Source organism: Scyliorhinus canicula, chromosome 4, assembly GCF_902713615.1.
Source record: "Scyliorhinus canicula chromosome 4, sScyCan1.1, whole genome shotgun sequence".
NCBI classification, from domain to species: domain Eukaryota; kingdom Metazoa; phylum Chordata; class Chondrichthyes; order Carcharhiniformes; family Scyliorhinidae; genus Scyliorhinus; species Scyliorhinus canicula.
In genome coordinates, this window is record NC_052149.1 from 117,028,819 (window position 1) to 117,053,019 (window position 24,201).

The 24,201-nt window shown below is 45.8% G+C and overlaps 1 protein-coding gene across 2 annotated transcripts in view; it reads right to left on the bottom strand.

Annotated features, from left to right (window-relative positions):
• si:ch211-267e7.3 (ADAMTS-like protein 2) overlaps positions 1-24,201 on the bottom strand; it is a 190,088-nt gene that overhangs the window by 50,555 nt on the left and 115,332 nt on the right. For both annotated transcript variants that reach the window (XM_038795019.1, XM_038795020.1), the window contains exons 13-14: positions 22,196-22,409; positions 3,521-3,676 (exon numbers count right to left, since the gene is read on the bottom strand). In XM_038795019.1, the coding sequence (XP_038650947.1) occupies positions 3,521-3,676; positions 22,196-22,409 (370 nt within the window). The remainder of the gene's footprint in view (positions 1-3,520; positions 3,677-22,195; positions 22,410-24,201) is intronic.

A 24,201-nucleotide genomic window follows, 5' to 3' on the forward strand; every position in this document is an offset into this window, starting at 1 on the left:
AATGTCAGTGTGGGGTGTGTGTCCCCGTGTGTTAATGTCAGTGTGGGGTGTGTTCCCGTGTGTTAATGTCAGTGTGGGGTGTGTGTCCCCGTGTGTTAATGTCAGTGTGGAGTGTGTGTCCCCGTGTGTTAATGTCGGTGTGGAGTGTGTGTCCGTGTGTTAATGTCAGTGTGGAGTGTGTGTGTCCGTGTGTTAATGTCAGTGTGGGGATTGTGTCCGTGTGTTAATGTCAGTGTGGGGTGTGTGTCCGTGTGTTAATGTCAGTGTGTGGTGTGTGTCCGTGTGTTAATGTCAGTGTGGAGTGTGTGTGTCCGTGTGTTAATGTCAGTGTGGGAATTGTGTCCGTGTGTTAATGTCAGTGTGGGGTGTGTGTCCGTGTGTTAATGTCAGTGTGGGGTGTGTGTCCCCGTGTGTTAATGTCAGTGTGGGGTGTGTGTCCCCGTGTGTTAATGTCAGTGTGGGGTGTGTGTCCCGTGTGTTAATGTCAGTGTGGGGTGTGTGTCCCATGTGTTAATGTCAGTGTGGGGTGTGTGTTCCCGTGTGTTAATGTCAGTGTGTGGTGTGTATCCCCGTGTGTTAACGTCAGTGTGGGGTGTGTGTCCGTGTGTTAATGTCAGTGTGGGGTGTGTGTCCCCGTGTGTTAATGTCAGTGTGGAGTGTGTGTCCCCGTGTGTTTAATGTCAGTGTGGGGGGTGTGTCCCCGTGTGTTAATGTCAGTGTGGAGTGTGTGTCCCCGTGTGTTAATGTCAGTGTGGGGTGTGTGTCCCATGTGTTAATGTCAGTGTGTGGTGTGTGTCCCCGTGTGTTAATGTCAGTGTGGGGTGTGTGTCCTCGTGTGTTAATGTCAGTGTGGGGTGTGTGTTCCCGTGTGTTAATGTCAGTGTGGGGTGTGTGTCCGTGTGTTAATGTCAGTGTGGGGTGTGTGTCCGTGTGTTAATGTCAGTGTGGGGTGTGTGTCCTTGTGTGTTAATGTCAGTGTGGGGTGTGTCCCCCTGTGTTAATGACAGTGTGGGGCGTGTGTCCTCGTGTGTTAATGTCAGTGTAGGGTGTGTGTCCCCGTGTGTTAATGTCAGTGTGGGGTGTGTGTCCCCGTGTGTTAATGTCAGTGTGGGGTGTGTATCCCCGTGTGTTAATGTCAGTGTGGGGTGTGTCTCCGTGTGTTAATGTCAGTGTGGGGTGTGTGCCCGTGTGCTAATGTCAGTGTGTGGTGTGTGTCCCCGTGTGTTAATGTCAGTGTGGGGTGTGTGACCCCGTGTGTTAATGTCAGTGTGGGGTGTGTGTCCCCGTGTGTTAATGTCAGTGTGGGGTGTGTGTCCCATGTGTTAATGTCAGTGTGTGGTGTGTGTCCCCGTGTGTTAATGTCAGTGTGGGTGTGTGTCCTCGTGTGTTAATGTCAGTGTGTGGTGTGTGTCCCCGTGTGTTAATGTCAGTGGGGGGTGTGTGTCCTCGTGTGTTAATGTCAGTGTGGGGTGTGTGTCCGTGTGTTAATGTCAGTGTGGGGTGTGTGTCCCGTGTGTTAATGTCAGTGTGGGGTGTGTGTCCTCGTGTGTTAATGTCAGTGTGGGGTGTGTGTCCCCCTGTGTTAATGTCAGTGTAGGGCGTGTGTCCTCGTGTGTTAATGTCAGTGTAGGGTGTGTGTCCCGTGTGTTAATGTCAGTGTGGGGTGTGTGTCCCCGTGTGTTAATGTCAGTGTGGGGTGTGTCTCCGTGTGTTAATGTCAGTGTGGGGTGTGTGCCCGTGTGCTAATGTCAGTGTGTGGTGTGTGTCCCCGTGTGTTAATGTCAGTGTGGGGTGTGTGACCCCGTGTGTTAATGTCAGTGTGGGGTGTGTGTCCCCGTGTGTTAATGTCAGTGTGGGGGTGTGTGTCCCCGTGTGTTAATGTCAGTGTGGGGCGTGTGTCCTCGTGTGTTAATGTCAGTGTGGGGTGTGTGTTCCCGTGTGTTAATGTCAGTGTGGGGTGTGTATCCCCTGTGTGTTAATGTCAGTGTGTGTCCCATGTGTTAATGTCAGTGTGTGGTGTGTGTCCCCGTGTGTTAATGTCAGTGTGGGGTGTGTGTCCTCGTGTGTTAATGTCAGTGTGGGGTGTGTGTTCCCGTGTGTTAATGTCAGTGTGGGGTTTGTATCCCTGTGTGTTAATGTCAGTGTGGGGTGTGTGTCCCGTGTGTTAATGTCAGTGTGGGGTGTGTGCCCTCGTGTGTTAATGTCAGTGTGGGGTGTGTGTCCCCGTGTGTTAATGTCAGTGTGGGGCGTGTGTCCTCGTGTGTTAATGTCAGTGTAGGGTGTGTGTCCCGTGTGTTAATGTCAGTGTGGGGTGTGTGTCCCCGTGTGTTAATGTCAGTGTGGGGTGTGTATCCCCGTGTGTTACTGTCAGTGTGGGTGTGTGTCCGTGTGTTAATGTCAGTGTGGGGTGTGTATCCCCGTGTGTTAATGTCAGTGTGGGGTGTGTCTCCGTGTGTTAATGTCAGTGTGGGGTGTGTGCCCGGTGTGTTAATTGTCAGTGTGTGGTGGTGTCCCCGTGTTGTAATGTCAGTGTGGGGTGTGTTGTCCCCGTGTGTTAATGTCAGGTGGGGTGTGTGTCCCCGTGTGTTATGTCAGTGTGGGGGTGTGTGTCCCCGTGTGTTAATGTCAGTGTGGGGCGTGTGTCCTCGTGTGTTAATGTCAGTGTGGGGTGTGTGTTCCCGTGTGTTAATGTCAGTGTGGGGTGTGTGTTCCCGTGTGTTAATGTCAGTGTGGGGTGTGTATCCCTGTGTGTTAATGTCAGTGTGTGTCCCCGTGTGTTAATGTCAGTGTGGGGTGTGTATCCCCGTGTGTTAATGTCAGTGTGGGGTGTGTATCCGTGTGTTAATGTCAGTGTGGGGGTGTGTGTCCCCGTGTGTTAATGTCAGTGTGGGGTGTGTGTCCCCGTGTGTTAATGTCAGTGTGGGGTGTGTGTCCCCGTGTGTTAATGTCAGTGTGGGGCGTGTGTCCTTGTGTGTTAATGTCAGTGTGGGGTGTGTGTTCCCGTGTGTTAATGTCAGTGTGGGGTGTGTATCCCTGTGTGTTAATGTCAGTGTGTGTCCCCGTGTGTTAATGTCAGTGTGGGGTGTGTATCCCCGTGTGTTAATGTCAGTGTGGGGTGTGTATCCGTGTGTTAATGTCAGTGTGGGGTGTGTGTCCCCGTGTGTTAATGTCAGTGTGGGTTGTGTATCCCTGTGTGTTAATGTCAGTGTGTGTCCCCGTGTGTTAATGTCAGTGTGGGGTGTGTATCCCCGTGTGTTAATGTCAGTGTGGGGTGTGTATCCGTGTGTTAATGTCAGTGTGGGGTGTGTGTCCCCGTGTGTTAATGTCAGTGTGGGGTGTGTGTCCCCGTGTGTTAATGTCAGTGTGGGGTGTGTGTCCCCGTGTGTTAATGTCAGTGTGGGGAGTGGGTGTCTTTATTAAATAGTCTGTGACAAAGGTCCATCTTGTGAGTGGCGAATAGCACAGAAAATTAATTTTGGAGTTCTGCGGGATACATCAGTAAATCGAGTGCAGCACTTACTGGTCCCCAATCTGATGCAGTCCAGCGACGGTCACATGGAGGTCCCATACATTCCTTCTTGTTGCTTGGCTTGATGTACTCATCACACAGGCGAGGTTCCACTGAGCAGCGAACTTCACGTCTCATCATACCCCTGGTGCCACACCGGGCTGAACACTAAGTGCAAAAGAATGTTACTAGCTGGGCAGATTCCACATTGAGGTTGTTTTCAAATATCATTGGCTGAGAATCTTTAAACCTTTTCAGGACTGCATCAATAGACCTGCATAAATGGAAAGTCCCTTTAACCCATAAAATGTGGAATTTAAGAAGCATTGCATCAGGAACATAGAAACAGGAGCAGTAAATGCAGCCCCTCAAGCTGTTCTGTCATTCACTTAAATCATCATTGATCTGTACGTCCGATCCCTCTGCCAGCTTTTGCTCCATATCCCTGCAAATCCTCACAGAACAAAATCTACCTCTGACTGGAAATTTCATAGGATTGTGTAGGATATATGGCTCAGAAACAGGCCATTTGCCAACTTGTCAATGCTGGTGTCTCTGCTTCACTCTAACCTCCTCCCATCATTTCTCCTCTAAATGTACCAGGTATTACATTTCAGCATTATTCCAATTCATCCAGAATTTTGGGGGACAGGGTTCCAGTTTACCACTCCTTTACCTGTGGGAAAAAGTGCTTCTTGACATCACTCCTGAATGACTGAACAGTCATTTTAGGATCATCACTGGTCATCAATTACTGCACCAGAGGAGAAAGTTTATCGGCATTTACCCTGTCTAATCCCTTTAGTAATCTAGACACCTTAATTTACTCACCGCTCTCAAGTGTTCCACAATTCAACGGAATACAAACCACAGCACCCTCAATTTAATTCCAAGCCCTAGTATAGTTCTGTTGGATCTGCAAAGCATCTCCTCCAAGGTCAATATAACCTTCCCGAAGCAGACAAAAGAATGCAGTATCCCAGAGCTCTGTACAATGGTGTTATACGAATGCTGGTTAACTCATAGCCCAATCAGCACTAGGGAACAATCATCCAGCCCCCTTATATTAAGTCTACCATTCTATTTACCTTTCTGATTCCTGTGTGTACCTTCCATTAACTTTTAGCTCTTAAAGGAGATACCCAGACACTGCCTTGCATCTCCTATTCCTCCCTTTGCCTCCAGTATTTTACTGTTGTTTTCAGTCACTCGCAGACAGTCAGGCTGTCATTTTGGCTGAACTGGAGGGGCTGTGGGCAGCATTCCTGATTTAAAGGCGGAAATAAGACATCAATCAGGGGGATTCACATTCCTGGGCTGTCACTGTTTTCTTGGCTGGTGATTGGCATTTGAGCATTCGAGGACCTTCAGAAGTGTTAAAGATAAGTGAAATTGGAGGAAGGAGATTACTATCTCAAAAGCTCTGTAGAAAAATACATGTTCAGCTCACTGCCTTTTAACCAAATAACTTCCTCCCTCAAGTGCACGCAGGACGGATGCACTCTACTGTCTACAGCTGAGGAGGGAGGTTGAAGGTCAAATTCCCTGGTCTGAATAGTTCTGGTTTGTGGTGGGGGATGGGCACTCAGGAACCCAGATAAAGGGAGGGGCAATTCACCCTCTGGAACTGTGTCCAGGTGAGCACACCAAATGGCAGTGATCGAGCTGAACTGCATGATGACAACGACCATTAAATTCCAACGCTGATTGTGAACATACATTACAGGTAAACACCAATCATCCCACCAGCCTGTCCCAGATACCTGTTAGGGAAGGGAACAATCCTGCCTGGCGATTGTCACGCGATGTCCGTTCATCCGTTGTCGCAGCGTCTGCATGGTCTCGCCAATGTACCACACCTCAGGACAATCGCCAGGCAGGAATGTTCCCTTCCAGTCGGGAAATACTTCAGCAGTTAAGGGCATTCAGCCTCTGATCTCCAGGTAAGCGTTCTCCAAGGCGGCCTTCAGGACACGCGACAACGCAAAATCGCCGAGCAGAAACTTATAGCCAAGTTCTGCATACATGAGTATGGCCTCGACTGGGACCTTGGATTCATGTCGCATTTCATTCACCCCCCACCATCTGGCCTGGGCTTGTAAATTCCTACCAACTGTCCTGGCTTGAGACAATTCACACCTCTTTAACCTGTGATTATCCCACTCTCCAGTCGCTCCATCTGGACCTGTAAAGACTTACATTATCTGCAAAGACTCGCATTCAAAGTATCGCCTTGCATCATTGACTTTGTCTACATAGGTGTTTCTGGAACCCACCTCTTCATTCCCCTGAGGAAGGAGCTGCGCTCTGAAAACTAGTGATTCGAAACAAACCTGTTGGACTTTAACCTGGTGTTGTAAGACTTCTTACTATGATCCATTAGGCATCCTGACATGAACCAATTTATCCACCGAGAGCCAGTTAATCTCTCATGAAAAGTAAAACAGATAAAAATGTCTGGGCTAATGAGTAGGAAGGAGGAAATCTGTAATAATTTCTCTATTTCTTTAGTCAATTAAAGGTAATCCAATGGCTGGTGAACAATAGCTACACACAGACCCATTGATTCTGTCTACATCTCCCGCTGCCTCAGGAAGGCAGCCAGCATTGCCAGAGACCCCACACACCCAAGCTTTGCCCTCTTCCAGGCCTTTACATCAGGCAGAAGATCAGAAGTCTGAAGACCCGCACATCCAGACATAGGAACAGCTTCTTCCCCACAGCTAAAAGACTCTTCAACAACTTACCCTTGGACTGATCTGTTCCCTGTAAGAACACTATTCACGATGCCCTATGCTGCTCTTGCTCAGGAACAAGAAAAAAGATGGAAAATTATAGGCCAATTAGCCTAACCTCGGTTGTTGGCAAAATTCTAGAATCCATCGTTAAGGATGAGATTTCTAAATTCTTGGAAGTGCAGGGTCGGATTAGGACAAGTCAGCATGGATTTAGTAAGGGGAGGTCGTGCCTGACAAACCTGTTAGAGTTCTTTGAAGAGATAACAAATAGGTTAGACCAAGGAGAGCCAATGGATGTTATCTATCTTGACTTCCAAAAGGCCTTTGACAAGGTGCCTCACGGGAGACTGCTGAGTAAAATAAGGGCCCATGGTATTCGAGGCAAGGTACTAACATGGATTGACGATTGGCTGTCAGACAGAAGGCAGAGAGTTGGGATAAAAGGTTCTTTTTCGGAATGGCAACCGGTGACAAGTGGTGTCCCGCAGGGTTCAGTGTTGGGGCCACAGCTGTTCTCTTTATATATTAACGATCTAGATGACGGGACTGGGGGCATTCTGGCCAAGTTTGCCGATGATACAAAGATAGGTGGAGGGGCAGGTAGTATTGAGGAGGTGGGGAGGCTGCAGAAAGATTTAGACAGTTTAGGAGAATGGTCCACGAAGTGGCTGATGAAATTCAACGTGGGCAAGTGCGAGGTCTTGCACTTTGGAAAAAAGAATAGAGGCATGGACTATTTTCTAAACGGTGACAAAATTCATAATGCTAAAGTGCAAAGGGACTTGGGAGTCCTAGTCCAGGATTCTCTAAAGGTAAACTTGCAGGTTGAGTCCGTAATTAAGAAAGCAAATGTAATGTTGTCATTTATCTCAAGAGGCTTGGAATATAAAAGCAGGGATGTACTTCTGAGGCTTTATAAAGCACTAGTTAGGCCCCATTTAGAATACTGTGAGCAATTTTGGGCCCCATACCTCAGGAAGGACATACTGGCACTGGAGCGGGTCCAGCGGAGATTCACACGGATGATCCCAGGAATGGTAGGCCTAACATACGATGAACGTCTGAGGATCGTGGGATTATATTCATTGGAGTTTAGGAGGTTGAGGGGAGATCTAATAGAAACGTACAAGATAATGAATGGCTTGGATAGGATGGACGTAGGGAAGTTGTTTCCATTAGCAGGGGAGACTAGGACGCGGGGGCACAGCCTTAGAATAAAAGGGAGTCACTTTAGAACAGAGATGAGGAGAAATTTCTTCAGCCAGAGAGTGGTAGGTCTGTGGAATTCATTGCCACAGAGGGCGGTGGAGGCCAGGATATTGAGTGTCTTTAAGACAGAAATTGATAAATTCTTGATTTCTCGAGGAATTAAGGGCTATGGGGAGAGAGCGGGTAAATGGAGTTGAAATCAACCATGATTGAATGGTGGAGTGGACTCGATGGGCCGAATGGCCTTACTTCCACTCCTATGTCTTATGGTCTTATGGTCTTATGTATTTGCTTTGTTTGGCCATTGTTCCGCATTGTGACCAATCACTATTTGTAGGTGTACCATTTGTCAATGTGCTCTGTTGATTATTCTTATGTCTACTATGGACGTACTGTGTACGTTCCCTTGACCGCAGAAAAATTATTTTCATTGTACTTCGGTACATGTGACAATAAATATCCATCAATCAGACCATAAACCAGCATGAGAAGGGTTCGGGGACAGGGAAAATGGGACAGGGACAATGACACAAAATAACATTGAACCCATGAAACAATTTAGAGTTTGGACAGAGAAAACACTCAAAAGCTCTCTGAAACAGACCGACGCAGCCGCACTGCGATGGCATCAGGCTTCTGCAATCAGGAATGTTGTTTTGTAATGTTGCTTAATAGTGATGTGGAGCATTTGACTGCCACAATCTCCAGCACAAATCCTACCTCTGATTTGTTTTCTGGTATAGTAATCAGGGTGGATCAAATAACACTGAGTAGTTTGGCAATAGTAGAGTAATAAACCATTTGGTTCATTGTTCCTACACTGACTCTGAAAGAATTATGTAATTAAATCATTCTCCAATGCTCTGAAATTGGTTGTTTATGCAGTACCACATTAATACCACATATACTCAACCACTCACCCATCTGTCCTTCCGTCCACACCTACTCACCCACACGCCCACTCACCCACCCATTCATCCACCCTTCCGCTCACCCACACACCTAACCCACCCACTTATGCACACACCTATCCATCCCCTCACCCCCAGCCATGTTGATCCTGAACATTCTTCCTGAATAACATCTGGGGCTTGTGCCAAATTGAAGAGCTGTCTCACAGATTAGTCAAGCAACAGCCTGAATTGCCACACTCACAGAATCATAAACATACAGATAATGCCCCAGGCACCATCATCACAATCCCTCAAAGTAACCACACCACAGGGAATCTCCTGCAATCAAAACAATGTTCCTGAGTTCCATATGTAAACAAGTAAATGGTTAGAATCAATGGTACCCTCACTTCTATGACTGCTTAATCACAGCTTTACCAGTCATACTGCCTGTATATATTTGAACCAGGGTTTTTAATAACATTACTGCCACAAATATAAAGTAATTTCTAACATTCATCACACTTCTTGCCTCTACCCTGTCTCGTCCTGTTAGGATTTTATTGGGTTCTATGAGACCCCCCCCCCCCCCCCCCCCGGGCCCCCCTCATTCTTCTAAACTCCAGCAAATATAATCCTAACTGACTCAATCGCTCTTCATATGTCAGTCCTGCCATCTCAAAAATCAGTCTGGTAAACCTTTGCTGCACTTCCTCTTTAGCAAGAACATCCTTCCTCAAATAAGGAGACCAAAACTGCACACAATATTCCATACATGGTCTCACCATGGCCCTGTATAATTGCAGCAAGAAAGTTAGTGTTTATGTTCCCTGAAAGCTTACTCCAGTCTTCTATTATCCCCATCTTAATTAAACCCTTTATCCTCCTTTGCAAAATTTCAAACTGCTCCAATCCTCAGATCTGCTGTTTTTTCTGGCCAATTTGTATGCCTCTTTCTTGAATCTAAAACTATCTCTAATTTTCCTTGTAATACATGTTTTGGCTACCGTTCCAGTTTTATATTTCCGCCAGACAGGAATGAACATTTGTTGCAGTTTACCCATGCGCTCTTTGAATATTTGTCATTGTCTGTCAACCATCATCCCTTTAAGTAACATTCCCCAACCCATCATACAATCATAGTTTCCTTCATTTAGATTCAGGACCCTAGTCTCTGAATCAACTACGTCACTCTCTACTTTGATGAATTCTATTATATTATGGTGGTTCATCCCCAATGGCCCTCACAACTATTCCTTTCTCATTACAAAATATCCAGTCTAATATGGCCTATACTCTAGTTAGTTCCTCAACGTATTGATCCAGAAAACCATCCCATATAAACTCCAGGAATTCCTCCTCCATGGCAGGGTTTTCCAAAGTGCGGGTGTTGTGAGGGTGGAGCGATCGGTCGCACTGTATCCCACGGTGGTCCTGATCATGGGAGAAGCTCCCAACAACTACTATCGGGTTTTACATTGAGAATAGTGTCCGCCACCGCCTTTTAAATAAAAATAAATGAATCTGTGTGGAGTCTTCCGGCTGAAGCGGCAGCAGAGAGCAGGTTACGCGCTCTGCACGCACACTTGACATCAAGCGTCCTGCAGGTACTAGCTCTTAGCGCCAAATCACAGAGCAATGTTGCTTCCATTTCCCAGCTGCTGGCAAGCAAGGCAAATGAACTGATAAGATGAATGGCTTTCTTAAAAGTAAGAGATGGCCAGGGACTCAAATAGGTAGTTTATCTATTGGACAGGGTCTCATAATGGAATCTCCAGGAGAGAGCTTCACAAGAGAGTCCAGGGCACGACAGAGCAGCGCCAGTATTATCTCTATATAGAGGTCCAGCGCCCCTGGTTAACAGCCCACTAAGAAGAAATTTAACTCGGGAACAAAGCAATAGGAACGTGATTTCTTGAGGTATGGTTTTGGCAATTGTGCCCTGCAAATAAAGATGCAAAGCTTAGGTGTGTTATATGCAGGAGGTACAGGCAAATGAGAAGAGAAGTTCCAGATTTTGAAAGAGAAGTAGTGGGTGATAAATCCCTTTTTGAGGTCGAGACCCCAGAGTCAGTTATTAACTTAGAGCTGACTCCAAATTGAAAGACAAAAACAAAAAGAGTGGCTAAGGTAAATATTGGTCCTTTAGAGGATGAGAAGGGAGTTTTAATAATGGGAGATGAGGAAATGGCTGAGGAACTGAACAGGTTTTTTGGGTCGGTCTTCACAGTGGAAGACACAAATAACATGCCAGTGACTGATAGAAATGAGGCTATGACAGGTGAGGACCTTGAGAGGATTGTTATCACTAAGGAGGTAGTGATGGGCAAGCTAATGGGGCTAAAGGTAGACAAGTCTCCTGGCCCTGATGGAATGCATCCCAGAGTGCTAAAAGAGATGGCTAGGGAAATTGCAAATGCACCAGTGATAATTTACCAAAATTCACTAGACTCTGGGGTGGTCCCGGTGGATTGGAAATTAGCAAACATGGACATGGAACATGGAACAGTACAGCACAGAACAGGCCCTTCGGCCCTCGATGTTGTGCCGAGCAATGATCACCCTACTCAAACCCACGTATCCACCCCATACCCGTAATCCAACAACCTCCCCCTTAACCTTACTTTTTAGGACACTACGGGCAATTTAGCATGGCCAATCCACCTAACCCGCACATCTTTGGACTGTGGGAGGAAACCGGAGCACCCGGAGGAAACCCACGCACACACGCGGAGGACGTGCAGACTCCGGACAGACAGTGACCCAGCCGGGAATCGAACCTGGGACCCTGGAGCTGTGAAGCATTTATGCTAACCACCATGCTACCGTGCTGCCCTACCGTGACACCACTGTTTAAAAAAGGAGGTAGGCAGAGAGCAGGAAATTATAGGCCAGTGAACTTAACTTCAGTAGTAGGGAAGATGCTGGAATCTATCATCAAGGAAGAAATAGTGAGGCATCTGGATAGAAATTGTCCCATTGGGCAGACGCAGCATGGGTTCATAAAGGGCAGGTCGTGCCGAACTAATTTAGTGGAATTTTTTGAGGACATTACCAGTGTGGTAGATAACGGGGAGCCAATGGATGTGGTATATCTGGATTTCCAGAAAGCCTTTGACAAGGTGCCACACAAAAGGTTGCTGCATAAGATAAAGATGCATGGCATTAAGGGTAAAGTAGTAGCATGTGTGTTGTTCCTCGTGTCTTAATAAAGCTCGCAGTCTCAAGTGTGGAGAAGATGCTTTATTGTGGGTTCGTTCAGTTTCCAGAGCTCGACCTAGAACTACCTTCCAGTGCTAACTACCAGCTTTGCTTGCTGTGTGTCCTGCTTACCAGCCCGCCTGCTGTGAAGAGTGTGTCCTCACTTCCTGTCCTGATCTATTTATATGGCTCTCCCGTGCTCCCTCTAGTGGTCGCTCAGTTGTGTTGCATCTGGTTAACTTGTGATCACCACATCCCCCTTTTTCTCTTAACATATTTTCTGAACATCGTTAAAGAAAATTGTACATCCTGTCCCAGTGTATTTATAGCTCTCCCGCTCGTGTTTGCTCTGTTGTTTTTTTTTTATCTGGTCAATCTACGATCACCACATCCCCCTTTTTCTCATTACATAGTTTCTGTACATCATTAAAGAAATTTTATACAAAACAGTAACTTATGATATGCGTATCTATACAAGTGATGATGCTATTGCCTTGGTTAACAAAGCCAATGTATTTATATGTCCAAACTTAATAAACACATTTATGAGTCCAAACTTGATGAATTTGTTCAGAGCTTTTTTTTTTTCTTTTTGTTGTTGATGACGTGGTGATATTGATATTGCAAGTCCGCTGTGAATGTTGTTGGTGTTCCTTGTTATCTTAAGTACCCAATGCGTCATCCCGAGGTGTTTGCATGGTCACATCACTGATGTTGACTGGCATGGACTTTTTTTTTGTGCTTGTGGTGTTGATTTATTGTCTCATCCGCCTTGGATGCTGGTGTGCTTGCTTGTTCTGGAGCAGACGTGAGTTTGTGCGATTCGTTGTCATCCCATGACATGTTTGTAGTCTTGTTATCGTTTTGCAGTGTGCTGTGGCATCGTCCATCATGTGCCAAGTAGTGCCATTGTGTACAAGTCGGTGTTTCATTGCTGTTGTTTCTGTCGTTCCTGATTTTGTTGTTTCCGTTGCCGTACTTGTCGCTGTTTTTGTCGTTTCCGTCTTTGTTGTTGTCGCTATCTTTGCTCCTGACTTTGTTGTGTTTGTTGCCCTTCTTGTTGTTTCTGCCTCTGTCGTTGTCGCTATCTTTGTGCCTGACGTTGTTGTTTGTCTTGTTGCGCTTCATGTTGCTTTTATTCTTGCTGTTGTCGTTCTCGTTTCTGCTGTGCTTCTTGCTATTGTTGTTTGTCTTGTCGCGCTTCATGTTGCTTTTGTTCTTGCTGTGTTTCTTTTGACTTTTGTTTTTCTTGTTATACTCTATGAGTGTCCCGAGTGGATAATTTGAGTCATTGAGCATTTCGTCTCGAGAGTGGTGCGAATGATCTGATGTTGCATCGGTGCAGGTGACATCAATCAGTTGTGGAGAATTGGATTCCGCATCTTTGCTTTCTTGGTGCTCGTCTTCCGGAGTCAAAGTCTTCTTGATTACATTTGACGCGGTGTCTGTGGACTCTCGGCGCTCCTCTTCTGGAGTCCAAATCTGCATGATTTCAGTTGACGTGGTTTCTCTAGACTCTTGGTGCTCCGCTTCTGGAGTTAAAATCTTCATGATTTCTGTTGATGTTATCTCACTGGACTCCAGGTGCTCCTCTTCTGGAGTCAAAATCTGCATGGTTTCTTTTTGTTTGATGTCTCTGGACTCCAGGTGCTCCTCTTCTGGAGTCAGAATCTGCATGGTTTCTTTCGGCATTGTCTCTGTGGACTCCAGGTGCTCCTCTTCTGGAGTCAAAATCTGCATGTTTTCTTTTGGCGTTGTCTCTCTGGGCTCCAGGTGCTCCTCTTCTGGAGTCAAAATCTGCATGTTTTCTTTCGGCATCGTCTCTCTGGACTGTTGGGTGGCCCGACTCTGTGCTTCTGTACAGACAAGCTGAGAACTGTCAGTCTCACTGTGATCCTGTACGTCGAGTGCGAGCACCTTGTCACTGTTTTCGCTCTGTGCTTCGGTACAGACAAGCTGAGAACTGTCAGTCTCACTGTGATCCTGTACGTTGAGTGTGATCACCTTGTCACTGTCTTCGCATGCAGTGGGCAGAGGTGCATTGTCTTCTTCTTGTTCCTGTGAGCGTGTTGGACTTTCATAGTCCGCTCTTTCTTCTTGTTCCTGTGAGCGTGTTGGACTTTCATAGTCTGCTCTTGCTTCTTGTTCCTGTGAGCGTGTTGGACTTTCATAGTCCGCTCTTTCTTCTTGTTCCTGTGAGCTTGGTAGACTTTCATAGTCTGCTTGCGGTTGCTCAGGTACAGCGGGTTTACCTTCATGGTCTTGTTCATGCTTGGTGTCCGCCCGGGAGTGTTTGCTTGCATCCCTGTTGGCGTCTTTCATCACTCGCACTGTGGAGCCTGTCATCGCTCGCTCCGTGGAGTCTTCCTGTGCTCTCTGTGTGGCGTCGTCTTCGTCTTGGGTATTGCTGTCATCCAATGTATCGACGAGCTGCCATGGCACCATGGTGTTGGATTCATCCACCATGAGTAGAGTCGTGTTGAGCTTTGCAACGGTGTCGCTGATGCTGTGATCAGCATGTCCAAATAACTCCTCCATGTCTGAGTAGTATTCTTTGAAACCCATTTCATCTTCGTTGGCTTCTTCTACCACGAGTTGATTCGTGTTGAACTTTGCGACCGTGTCGCTGATGCTGTGATAAGCATATCCGACTGACTCAGCTGTGTCTGAGTAGTATTCTCCGAAAACCAAATCATCCTGGTTGGATTCTTCTACCACGAGTTGATTCGTGTTGAACTTTGCGACCGTGTCGCTGATGCTGTGATAAGCATATCCGACTGACTCAGCCATGTCTGAGTAGTATTCTTTGAAAACCAAATCATCTTGGTTGGATTCATCTACCACGAGTTGGTTCGTGTTGTGCTTTGCGACCGTGTCGCTGATGCTGTGATAAGCATATCCGACTGACCCAGTCAGGTCTGAGAGGTAATCGTCGAAAAACAAATCATCTTTTGTTGTTTCGGAATTCTTTTTGTTCGCTTCACTGTGTGTGGTGAAGGCAGCTTTTTCCAAGGTTTTGTGCAAGTTGTTTTTCACTGTTGGTTTAAGTTCAGGCGTTTTTCTGTGTTCTGAGGCAAGAAAATTTGGTTTTACCACTTTAAGTGTCTTGTTTTCAATTTTCGGGCATTTCCCTTTTAAGTGGGCGTGGTCAGGATTCTCAGACGTCATGACGTCACGCGTAGGAACGACTTGCACATGCGCAAATCGGCTTTCTTTCCTTGTGCGGTTCGGTGTCCATTGCGCATGCGCGGCTTGCGCATGCGCATGACGGTCCGCGACGAAGACTTTTTTTGACTGCGCATGCGCGGCTTGCGCATGCGCATAACGATCGGCGCCGCGATCTTTTGTAAATTGCGCATGCGCGACTTCCGGTTCCGGCGCATGCGCAGACGCGATTTGTAGTTCTTTGTTTACCATAGACTGCAAAATGTGCCCCGACGCCATTTTATCGCGGATTTCAGCGTTTTTTTCTTTCTAAAAGTTGTAAGTTACCTTTTCTTTCCGATCTGGACTGGATTTCAGCGTTTTGGCTTTGTGAAAAATTCCTGTTATTTCTTCTTTTTGATCTGTACTGTGCATTCGCGATTTCCTGATCTTTTTGTGATTTTTTAAGTTTTGCATCACTCAGTCTCTGTGCAGGTTGGACTGTGAGCATGCCTTGCTGTTCAAATTTCTCACAGTACTCTTCAAATTTGTTTAGTAACGTTTGTAAGCTGTTCCTGTCTTCACCTTTTGAGTATTTAAATCCATTATACACTTTCCTATTGACAGGCCCTTCGATGAGAATTGCTATTTTAATTTTGTCTGAGGCTTCTGCAACATCATTAGCTATGAGATAAAAATCGAACATTTGTTTAAACCTTTTCCAGACATTTCTTACATTACCAGTCGTGTCCAGCTGAGGTGGGTATCCATGCCACATCCTCGAATTAGCGATGTCTTCCCCAGTCGAATGTCCAGCAGGAGATCTCCATGCCATTCTTGGTTGAGATTTCCATGCCATTTTTTTTTGTTTTCTGTATCTGCAGCTGAGTTGTCCTGTCATAAGCGTCTGAAATCACTCCTAGGTACCATGTGTTGTTCCTCGTGTCTTAATAAAGCTCGCAGTCTCAAGTGTGGAGAAGATGCTTTATTGTGGGTTCGTTCAGTTTCCAGAGCTCGACCTAGAACTACCTTCCAGTGCTAACTACCAGCTTTGCTTGCTGTGTGTCCTGCTTACCAGCCCGCCTGCTGTGAAGAGTGTGTCCTCACTTCCTGTCCTGATCTATTTATATGGCTCTCCCGTGCTCCCTCTAGTGGTCGCTCAGTTGTGTTGCATCTGGTTAACTTGTGATCACCACAGCATGGATAGAGGATTGGTTAATTAATAGAAAGCAAAGAGTGGGAATTAATGGGTGTTTCTCTGGTGGGCAATCAGTAGCTAGTGGTGTCCCTCAGGGATCAGTGTTGGGCCCACAATTGTTCACAATTTACATAGATGATTTGGAGTTGGGGACCAAGGGCAATGTGTCCAGGTTTGCAGATGACACTAAGATGAGTGGTAAAGCGAAAAGTGCAGAGGATATTGGAAGTCTGCAGAGGGATTTGGATAGGTTAAGTGAATGGGCTAGGGTCTGGCAGATGGAATACACTGTTGACAAATGTGAGGTTATCCATTTTGGTAGGAATAACAGCAAACGGGATTATTATTTAAATGATAAAATATTAAAGCATGCTGCTGTGCAGAGAGACCTGGGTGTGCTAGTGCATGAGTCGCAAAAAGTTGGTTTACAGGTGCAACAGGTGATTAAGAAGGCGAATGGAATTTTGTCCTTAATTGCTAGAGGGATGGAGTTTAAGACGAGGGAGGTTATGCTGCAATTGTATAAGGTGTTAGTGAGGCCACAACTGGAGTATTGTGTTCAGTTTTGGTCTCCTTACTTGAGAAAGGACGTACTGGCACTGGAGGGTGTGCAGAGGAGATTCACTAGGTTAATCCCAGAGCTGAAAGGGTTGGATTACGAGGAGAGGTTGAATAGACTGGGACTGTACTCTTTGGAATTTAGAAGGATGAGGGAGGACCTTATAGAAACATATAAAATTATGAAGGGAATAGATAGGATAGATGTGGGCAGGTTGTTTCCACTGGCGGGTGAAAGCAGAACATCTATCCTATCTATTCCCTTCATAATTTTATATGTTTCTATAAGATCCCCCCTCATCCTTCTAAATTCCAACGAGTACAGTCCCAGTCTATTCAACCTCTCTTCGTAATCCAACCCTTTCAGCTCTGGGATTAACCTAGTGAATCTCCTCTGCACACCCTCCAGTGCCAGTAGGGGGCATAGCCTCAAAATAAGGGGAAGTAGATTTAGGACTGAGTTTAGGGGGAACTTCTTCACCCAAAGGGTTGTGAATCTATGGAATTCCTTGCCCAGTGAAGCAGTTGAGGCTCCTTCATTAAATATTTTTAAGGTAAAGATAGATAGTTTTTTGAAGAATAAAGGGATTAAGGGTTATGGTCATCAGGCCGGAAAGTGGAGCTGAGTCCACAAAAGATCAGCCATGATCTCATTGAATGGTGGAGCAGGCCCGAGGGGCCAGATGGCCTACTCCTGCTCCTGGTTCTTATGTTCTTATGACTACAATGCTGTGGCTTACCTTAAAAACATGCCAAAAGCTTATGAGGCTGTCAGCATTCTGGTGTAGTATCTCCCAGGAATATCCAGTGCCGAGCAAAACAAGCATTTTGTTGCTATTGCACTAAACGACGACCTGCAAGTACTAGTTTGAATTTTACGTTTTCATAAAGGTGAAGATGGCACAAAGGAGCTGGCTGAAGTCTGCACTTGATATACGCATTGCCCTCTCCTCCTTTGAACCTCATTCAAATGAGATTGCCAGGCTAAATCGCTGGCTTTTAAAGCAGACCAAGCAGGCCAGCAGCACGGTTCGATTCCCGTACCAGCCTCCCCGGACAGGCGCCGGAATGTGGCGACTAGGGGCTTTTCACAGTAACTTCATTGAAGCCTACTCGTGACAATAAGCGATTTTCATTTCATTTCATTTCAAGCATGCTTCACTTTCGCATTATAGGTAAGCAATTATGGCGAAGGTCGGTCGGCGTGGATAACGAAGGTCAGCCAGTGTGGGTCACAATGGTCGGCCCGTTGGCAAAAGTGGGTCCAGGGAAACAAACTTTGAAAAACAATGTTCTATGGTAGTGTTACCAGTTTGATTTGCCCAATCAATATGCAGATTAAAGTCACCCATAATTACAAATATTCCTTTATCGCATGTGTCTCTAGTTCACTGTTGAATGCCATTTCCAATATCACCACTACAGCTTGTAGGTCCCTTTACAATCCTCACTAACGATTATTGCCCCATGGTGTTCCTCAGCTCTACCCATGCAGATTCCACGTCGTTGAGGCTAATATCCTTCCTCACGATTGCGTTCATTTTCTCTTTAACAAGCAATGCAACCCCACTGCCTTTTCCTTTTTGTCTGTTCTTCCTAAATACTGAATACCCCTGGATGTTCATTTCCCATCCCTGGTCACCCTGCAGCCATGTCTCTGTAATCCCAACTATATCATACCCGCTTACATCTATTTGCGCGATTAAGTCATCCGCTTTATTGCGAATGCACAAAACCTTAAGGCTTATCTTTTTAACATTACTTATCCTGTTCCCATTATTTTTCACTATTGGATTCTGGCCCTTGATTCCTCTGCCCATCACTTTTCTTATTCCCCTTTATGTCATTTATTCTTGCCTGTGTTTCTACCTCTTCTTACTCCTTGCATAGGTTCCCAAATCCTCTGCCGCTTTAGTTTAAACCCTTCCCAACCATTCTAGTAAATAATCCCCCAAGGGCATCAGTTCTGGCCCTGTCCAGGTGTAACCCATTCAGTTTGGACATGTCCTACCTCCCCAAGAACTGGCCCGAAAGCCCCACGAATCTGAAACCCTCCCCCTCACACCATCTCTTCAGCATCATATTCATCTGATATACCCTGTTATTTCTGCTCTGGTATTAATCCTCAGATCACCACCTTTGAAGTCCTACTTTTCCACTTACTTCCTGACTCCCTATATTACTATATTAGGACCTATTTTTTTTTAACCTATGTCGTTGGTACTGATGTGTACCACAACCACTGAATATTCATCCTCCCCCTCTAGAATGTCCTGTTGCCGCTCCAAAGCATCTTTGACCCAAGCACCAGGGAGGCAACATACCATCCTGGTGTCTTGCTTGCAGCCACAGAAACGCCTAGCTATTCCCCTTACAATTAAATCCCCTATAACTGTTGCTTTCCCATGGGGGGAGGCAGTGGCATAGTGGTACAGTCACTGGACTAGCAAACCAGAGACGCAGAATAATGCTCTGGGGACCTGGGTTCAAATCCCGCCATGGCAGATGGTGAAATTTGAATGCAATAAAAATGAATTAAAAGTCTAACGATGACCATGAAACCATTGTCGATTTTCATATAAACCCATCTGGTTCACTAATGCTCTTTAGGGAAGGAAATCTGCCATCCTTACCTGGTCTGGCCTACATGTGACTCCAGATCCACCACAATGTGGTTGACTCAACTGCCCCCTCAAGGGCAATTAGAGATAGTCAATAAATGCTGGCCCAGCTGGCGATACCACATCCCATGAACAAATAAAACAACACTTTTTATTCCTCCCCTGCACAGCAGATCCAACCATGGTGCAACAAATTTGGCTGCTTTCCCCCAACAGTATCCAAAGTGGTATATCTGTTTTGTAGGAGAATGGTGATTCCTGCACTGCCTGCCTAGCCCTCTTGTTCTGCCTTGTGGTCACCCATTCCCTTCCTGCTTGTGGAGTCTAAGCTTGCGGTGTGACCACCTCACTATACAAGCTATCCACGGTACTCTCCGCCTCGGGAAGGCACCACACTGCCCCAGCCTCTGCTCCAGCTCCAAAACTCGCACTTCCAGGAACTGCAGCTGCAGACACTGTCTGCCCACATGCTGGCCTCGGGCATTGGAAAAGTTCCCAGCATCCCACATAGAGCAGAAGAAGCACACCATGGCTTTGAGCTCTCCTGCCATGACTTAATCCTGTAAATTAAATCTTTTGGAAGATACTTAAAATCAAATATTATCAATTACTCTTGGGCCCTTCTTCCCTGGTCCCCATTACTACAGAATATAGTCCTTACAAACCACACACCACAAAATAAACACTTTACAAACTTTTTGTGATAAAAATCGTGAATATTTACCTGACCGTACTCACCCAATCAGCTGCCCGCACTTGCCCAGCATCACTTTTGAATCCTGACATCACCTCAGAAGCTCCAAACTCCAAGGTCTCTGTTCTCAGTCTCCCTCTTTCTTACGCTCTTTTACCTCCCTGGTTCCGGAGATGGTTACTGTTGTTGGAGGTCAATCATCTCAGCTCCAGGACATCATTGCAGGTGTTCCTCAGAGTAATGTCCTTGGGCCAACCATCTTTAGCTGCTTCATCAATGACCTTCCTTCTATCATAAGGTCAGAAGTTCACTGCACAATGCTCGCGACTCCTCAGATACTGATGCAGTTGATGTCCAAATGCAGCAAAACCTGGACAATATCCAGGCTTGGGCTTACAAGCGTCAAGTTACCTTTGTGACACACAAGTGCCTGGCAATAACCTTCTTTAAAAATAAATAATCTAATCTTCGCCCCATGACATTCAATGGTATTACCATCTCTAAATTCCCCACCATCAACATCCTGGGGATTACCATTGACCAGAAACTGAACTGGATGAGCCATACAAATACCTTGCATGCAAGCGGCTAGGAATCCTGCGGCAATTAACTCACCTCCTGACTCCACAAAGCATGTCTATCCACTTCAAGGCACAAGTCAGGAGTGTGATGGAATATTTTCCCCTTGCATTGATGACTGCAGCTCCAACAATACTCAAGAAGCTTGACACCATCCAGGTCAAAGAAGCCTGCTCGATTGCCACCCCAGCCTCAAACACTCCCTTCACCACAGATGCACAACAGCAGCAGTGTGTACCTTCTACCTACAAGATGCACTGCAGGAACTTGCCACGGTTCCGTAAACAGCGCCTTTCAAATCTATGACCATTTCGAAGAACAAAGGCAGCAGATACATGGGAACACCACCACCTGGAAGCCACTCAGCATCCTGACTTGGAAATATATTGCCGTTCTTTCACTGTCCCTGGGTCAAAATCCTGTGGTTGTACTTACACCACATGGGCTGCAGAGGTTCAAAGAGGCAGCTCACCACCACCTTCTCAAGGACAATCAGGGCTAGGTAATACATGCTGTCCTAGCGGTGACGCCCACATCCCACAAATGAATTTTTAAGAAATTTGCTCGGCCATTTCAGAAAGTAGTTAAGAGTCAACCACATTGCTGCAGATGTGGAGTCACATGTAGTTCAGACCAGGTAAGGATGGAAGATTTTCTTCCCTGAAGAACATTAAAAACCTGAATGGGTTTTTACAACAATGGATGATAGTTTCATTGTCATCATTACTGTGGTAGCTTTGTATTTATCAACATAATTTAAATTCCACCAGTTGCCACAAGGGCAAGATCCTAGACCCCACATTACCCTGCACCTCTTGCCCAAAATCTTACTTGTGGACCCAAAATTCTTGCACCATCAGCTAATGGAAACAGTTTGCCCTTATCTACCTGATCTAAACCTGTCATAAGTTTGTACACGTCTATCAAATCCTTTAGTCTGGTAACCAGAAATGGACATAGTATTCTAGTTGTGGCTTAGCCACAGCCTTAAAAAGAGGTTCAGCATAACTTCCCTGCTTTTGTATTCAATGTTTCTATTCATGATGCCCAAGACCTCATATGCTCTCCTAACGTCTCGCTCATTATGTCCTGCCACCTTCAAAGACCTATGTACATGAACCCTAATGCCAGGTCCGTCTGTCCCTCCACACTCCTCTGAACTGTGTTATAAAATATGCATAGCCATAAATGGATGGGAAATAGATGTCAGTTTTGGTGGTGATGCACATGTTCAAGAATTAATATTTAATTCTCTTGAATATCACTGAAAAACACATGTCAAAGTTTTTCATCTTACACTCATCAGGACATTCACAAAAGTAGCAAATGTCAAGGCAACAACAATTCTCTGGTTCATTCCCCTTGACCAATCAGAGTCATGGTTTGGATTTATGGCTTGGCAATCAACTGTCAGTCAACAGTTAACTGTGCATTCTTTACAGCAATGCCTCGACCAATCAGAGTCCATTTGTCAACCAATCCTCTTCTCATGAAGTATAAATTGTTGCTTCCTTCACAATTGGTATTCTTGTGAATATCCTGATGCATGAACATGAAAACCTTTGCGTGTCTTTGTTCAATGACACTCAAGCTCTGTATTGCCAAAAGACTCTTTAATATTCCCATGGGCTACAAGTTCCTTTGTTCACAAGCTTGAATAGAGCAGTGGAGAAGAGCAGATATTTATATGGTATGTTTGAAGTATAAAGTGTTCTATGATGCCTCCCAATGCACGGGATGAATATTAAGTAGAGAAGAATGCCTCCCTTTTATTACAATTAGTGAACAGAGGACAATAAACCCCTTAACGTCCTCTGGTGGGATGATCCACATCAAAACAAAGCTGCTTTACCTCTGACCATTCCGACACTTCCCACTGCGGCCCGCACCCCTTGTTTTTGCAGAGTTTGCGCTCCACAGGTCTGGTCAGCTCGGCCGCTTCACACAATTCATCATAAACAGAGCTGTCGAAACCAGGGGCAATCATTTTCCAGCACCGCACTGTCCTGAATTGATAGCCTTCCCCGCAGGTCCGGGAACATTCACTCCATCTGCTGGTCTCCCACCTGCATAACATTCAGAGAGGGAAAAAAAAGAGTGAGGGCAACACTGGGAAAGAAGAGCATGTGTGAGCTGCGGGTGCAGATCAGCCATGATCAAATTGAATGGCGGCGGAACAAGCTCGAGGGGCTGAATGGCCTTCCTCCTGTTCCCAGAATTTAAGTGCAAGAAACGGCCATTCCACCCAACAAAATCAATCAGTCCAAGCCCTCAACTCCTGCATCACGGAATTCAACATTATCTGGAGTTTATCGCCACTACTCCAAATATTTATCATTATATTATTGATAATTCTCACCCTTGCTTTCAAACCTGTCCATGGCCTTGTCCCTCCCTACCTCTGTAATCTCCTTCAATCTCACAACCCTCCTCTAATTCCTGCTTGTTATGCATTCCAAATTATAATTGTTGCAAAGGCCCCAGGCTGTGGAATTTAATCCCAACGCCTCTCCTCCTGTCTACCTCACTTTCATCATCTTTGACCAAGCTTTCGATGACCTAACGTAACATCTCCTTTTGTGCCTCAGTGTCACACTTTGCTTTTGACATGCTCCTGTGAATCCTCTTGGGATGTTTTATTATGTTAGGCCTGCTAAAGGCAGCACTGTAGCACAGTGATTAACACTGTTGCTTCACAGCGGCAGGATCCCGGGCTCGATTCCCACTTGGGTCACTAGCTGTGTGCACGTTGTTCGCGTGGGTTTCCTCCGGGTGCTCCGGTTTCCTCCCACAAGTCCCCAAAGTTGTGCTGTTAGGTAATTTGGACATTCTAAGTTCTCCCTCTGTGTACCCGAACAGGCACCAGAATGTGGCGAGTAGGGGATTTTCACAGTAACTTCATTGCAGTGTTAATGTAAGCCTACTTGTGACAATAATAATGATTATTATTCTTATTTAAGTTATTGTGTAGCAGTTATCATTCAGCAAATTTGTTCTGCCTAATATCAGTTTTAAATTTACTGCAGTAATTTCCATTTATTTTGTTTACTATTCCCTTGACTTAATTCGGTCTGGTTTCTTCGATCTAGTCTTACAGCACATTCAATTCCCACGAAGAATCAGTTGTCTTGTTCTTCTGTGCATCTTCTTGATCTCTGGGAATTTTTTTTGGAGGGTGAGGAGAGCAGTAAGAAACTACCTTAGCCCAATCTGCCAGGTGGAAACTGGGTGGGTGGGCGGTTAGTTGGCAACACAGCTTTCCTGCCAGGTGAAGACAGTGGGACTAGAATCCCAAATCGGATGAGGTAATTTGAAGTAAGTTTCCTTGCAAACTCTTTGGTGAAGGTTGGCAGCCTCCTGCTGCGTGAGCTATTGTTCTTGATGGCCAGCCAGTTGCCATATCTAGCCCTTTGTCCTGGAACCTTCTCTCCAGCCACCCCCCCCCCCCCCCCCCTCCCGGCCCCCCCACACCACCACCAACACATCACTCACAAGAACTCCATATTCAGTTTTTAAAAAAACATATCATTAATATTTCTACGATAATATTGCTGCCCTCACACAGACCTCCAAGAATAAACACGCGCCTGGATTGAGATTAGGTCCCATGAGCTAACAGCTTGCCCCTCTGCAACCCGAATGCAATCCTGTACAACGGCTCCCATTCTCCTTGTGGAAAATAATGTTCCTTCTTATCCCTAATCTCACCACCAATTTGAAACGCAGTCACAGTGCAATTAACTATACAGCCCCATAGGCTTCAGTGCAGAGGAGACAGGAGGTGCTCCTTTTTGTCTTAAACAGTGTTTTTTGTAAGCTGTAAGTGTTTAAAACTAGGAAACTATAACTGATACCTAA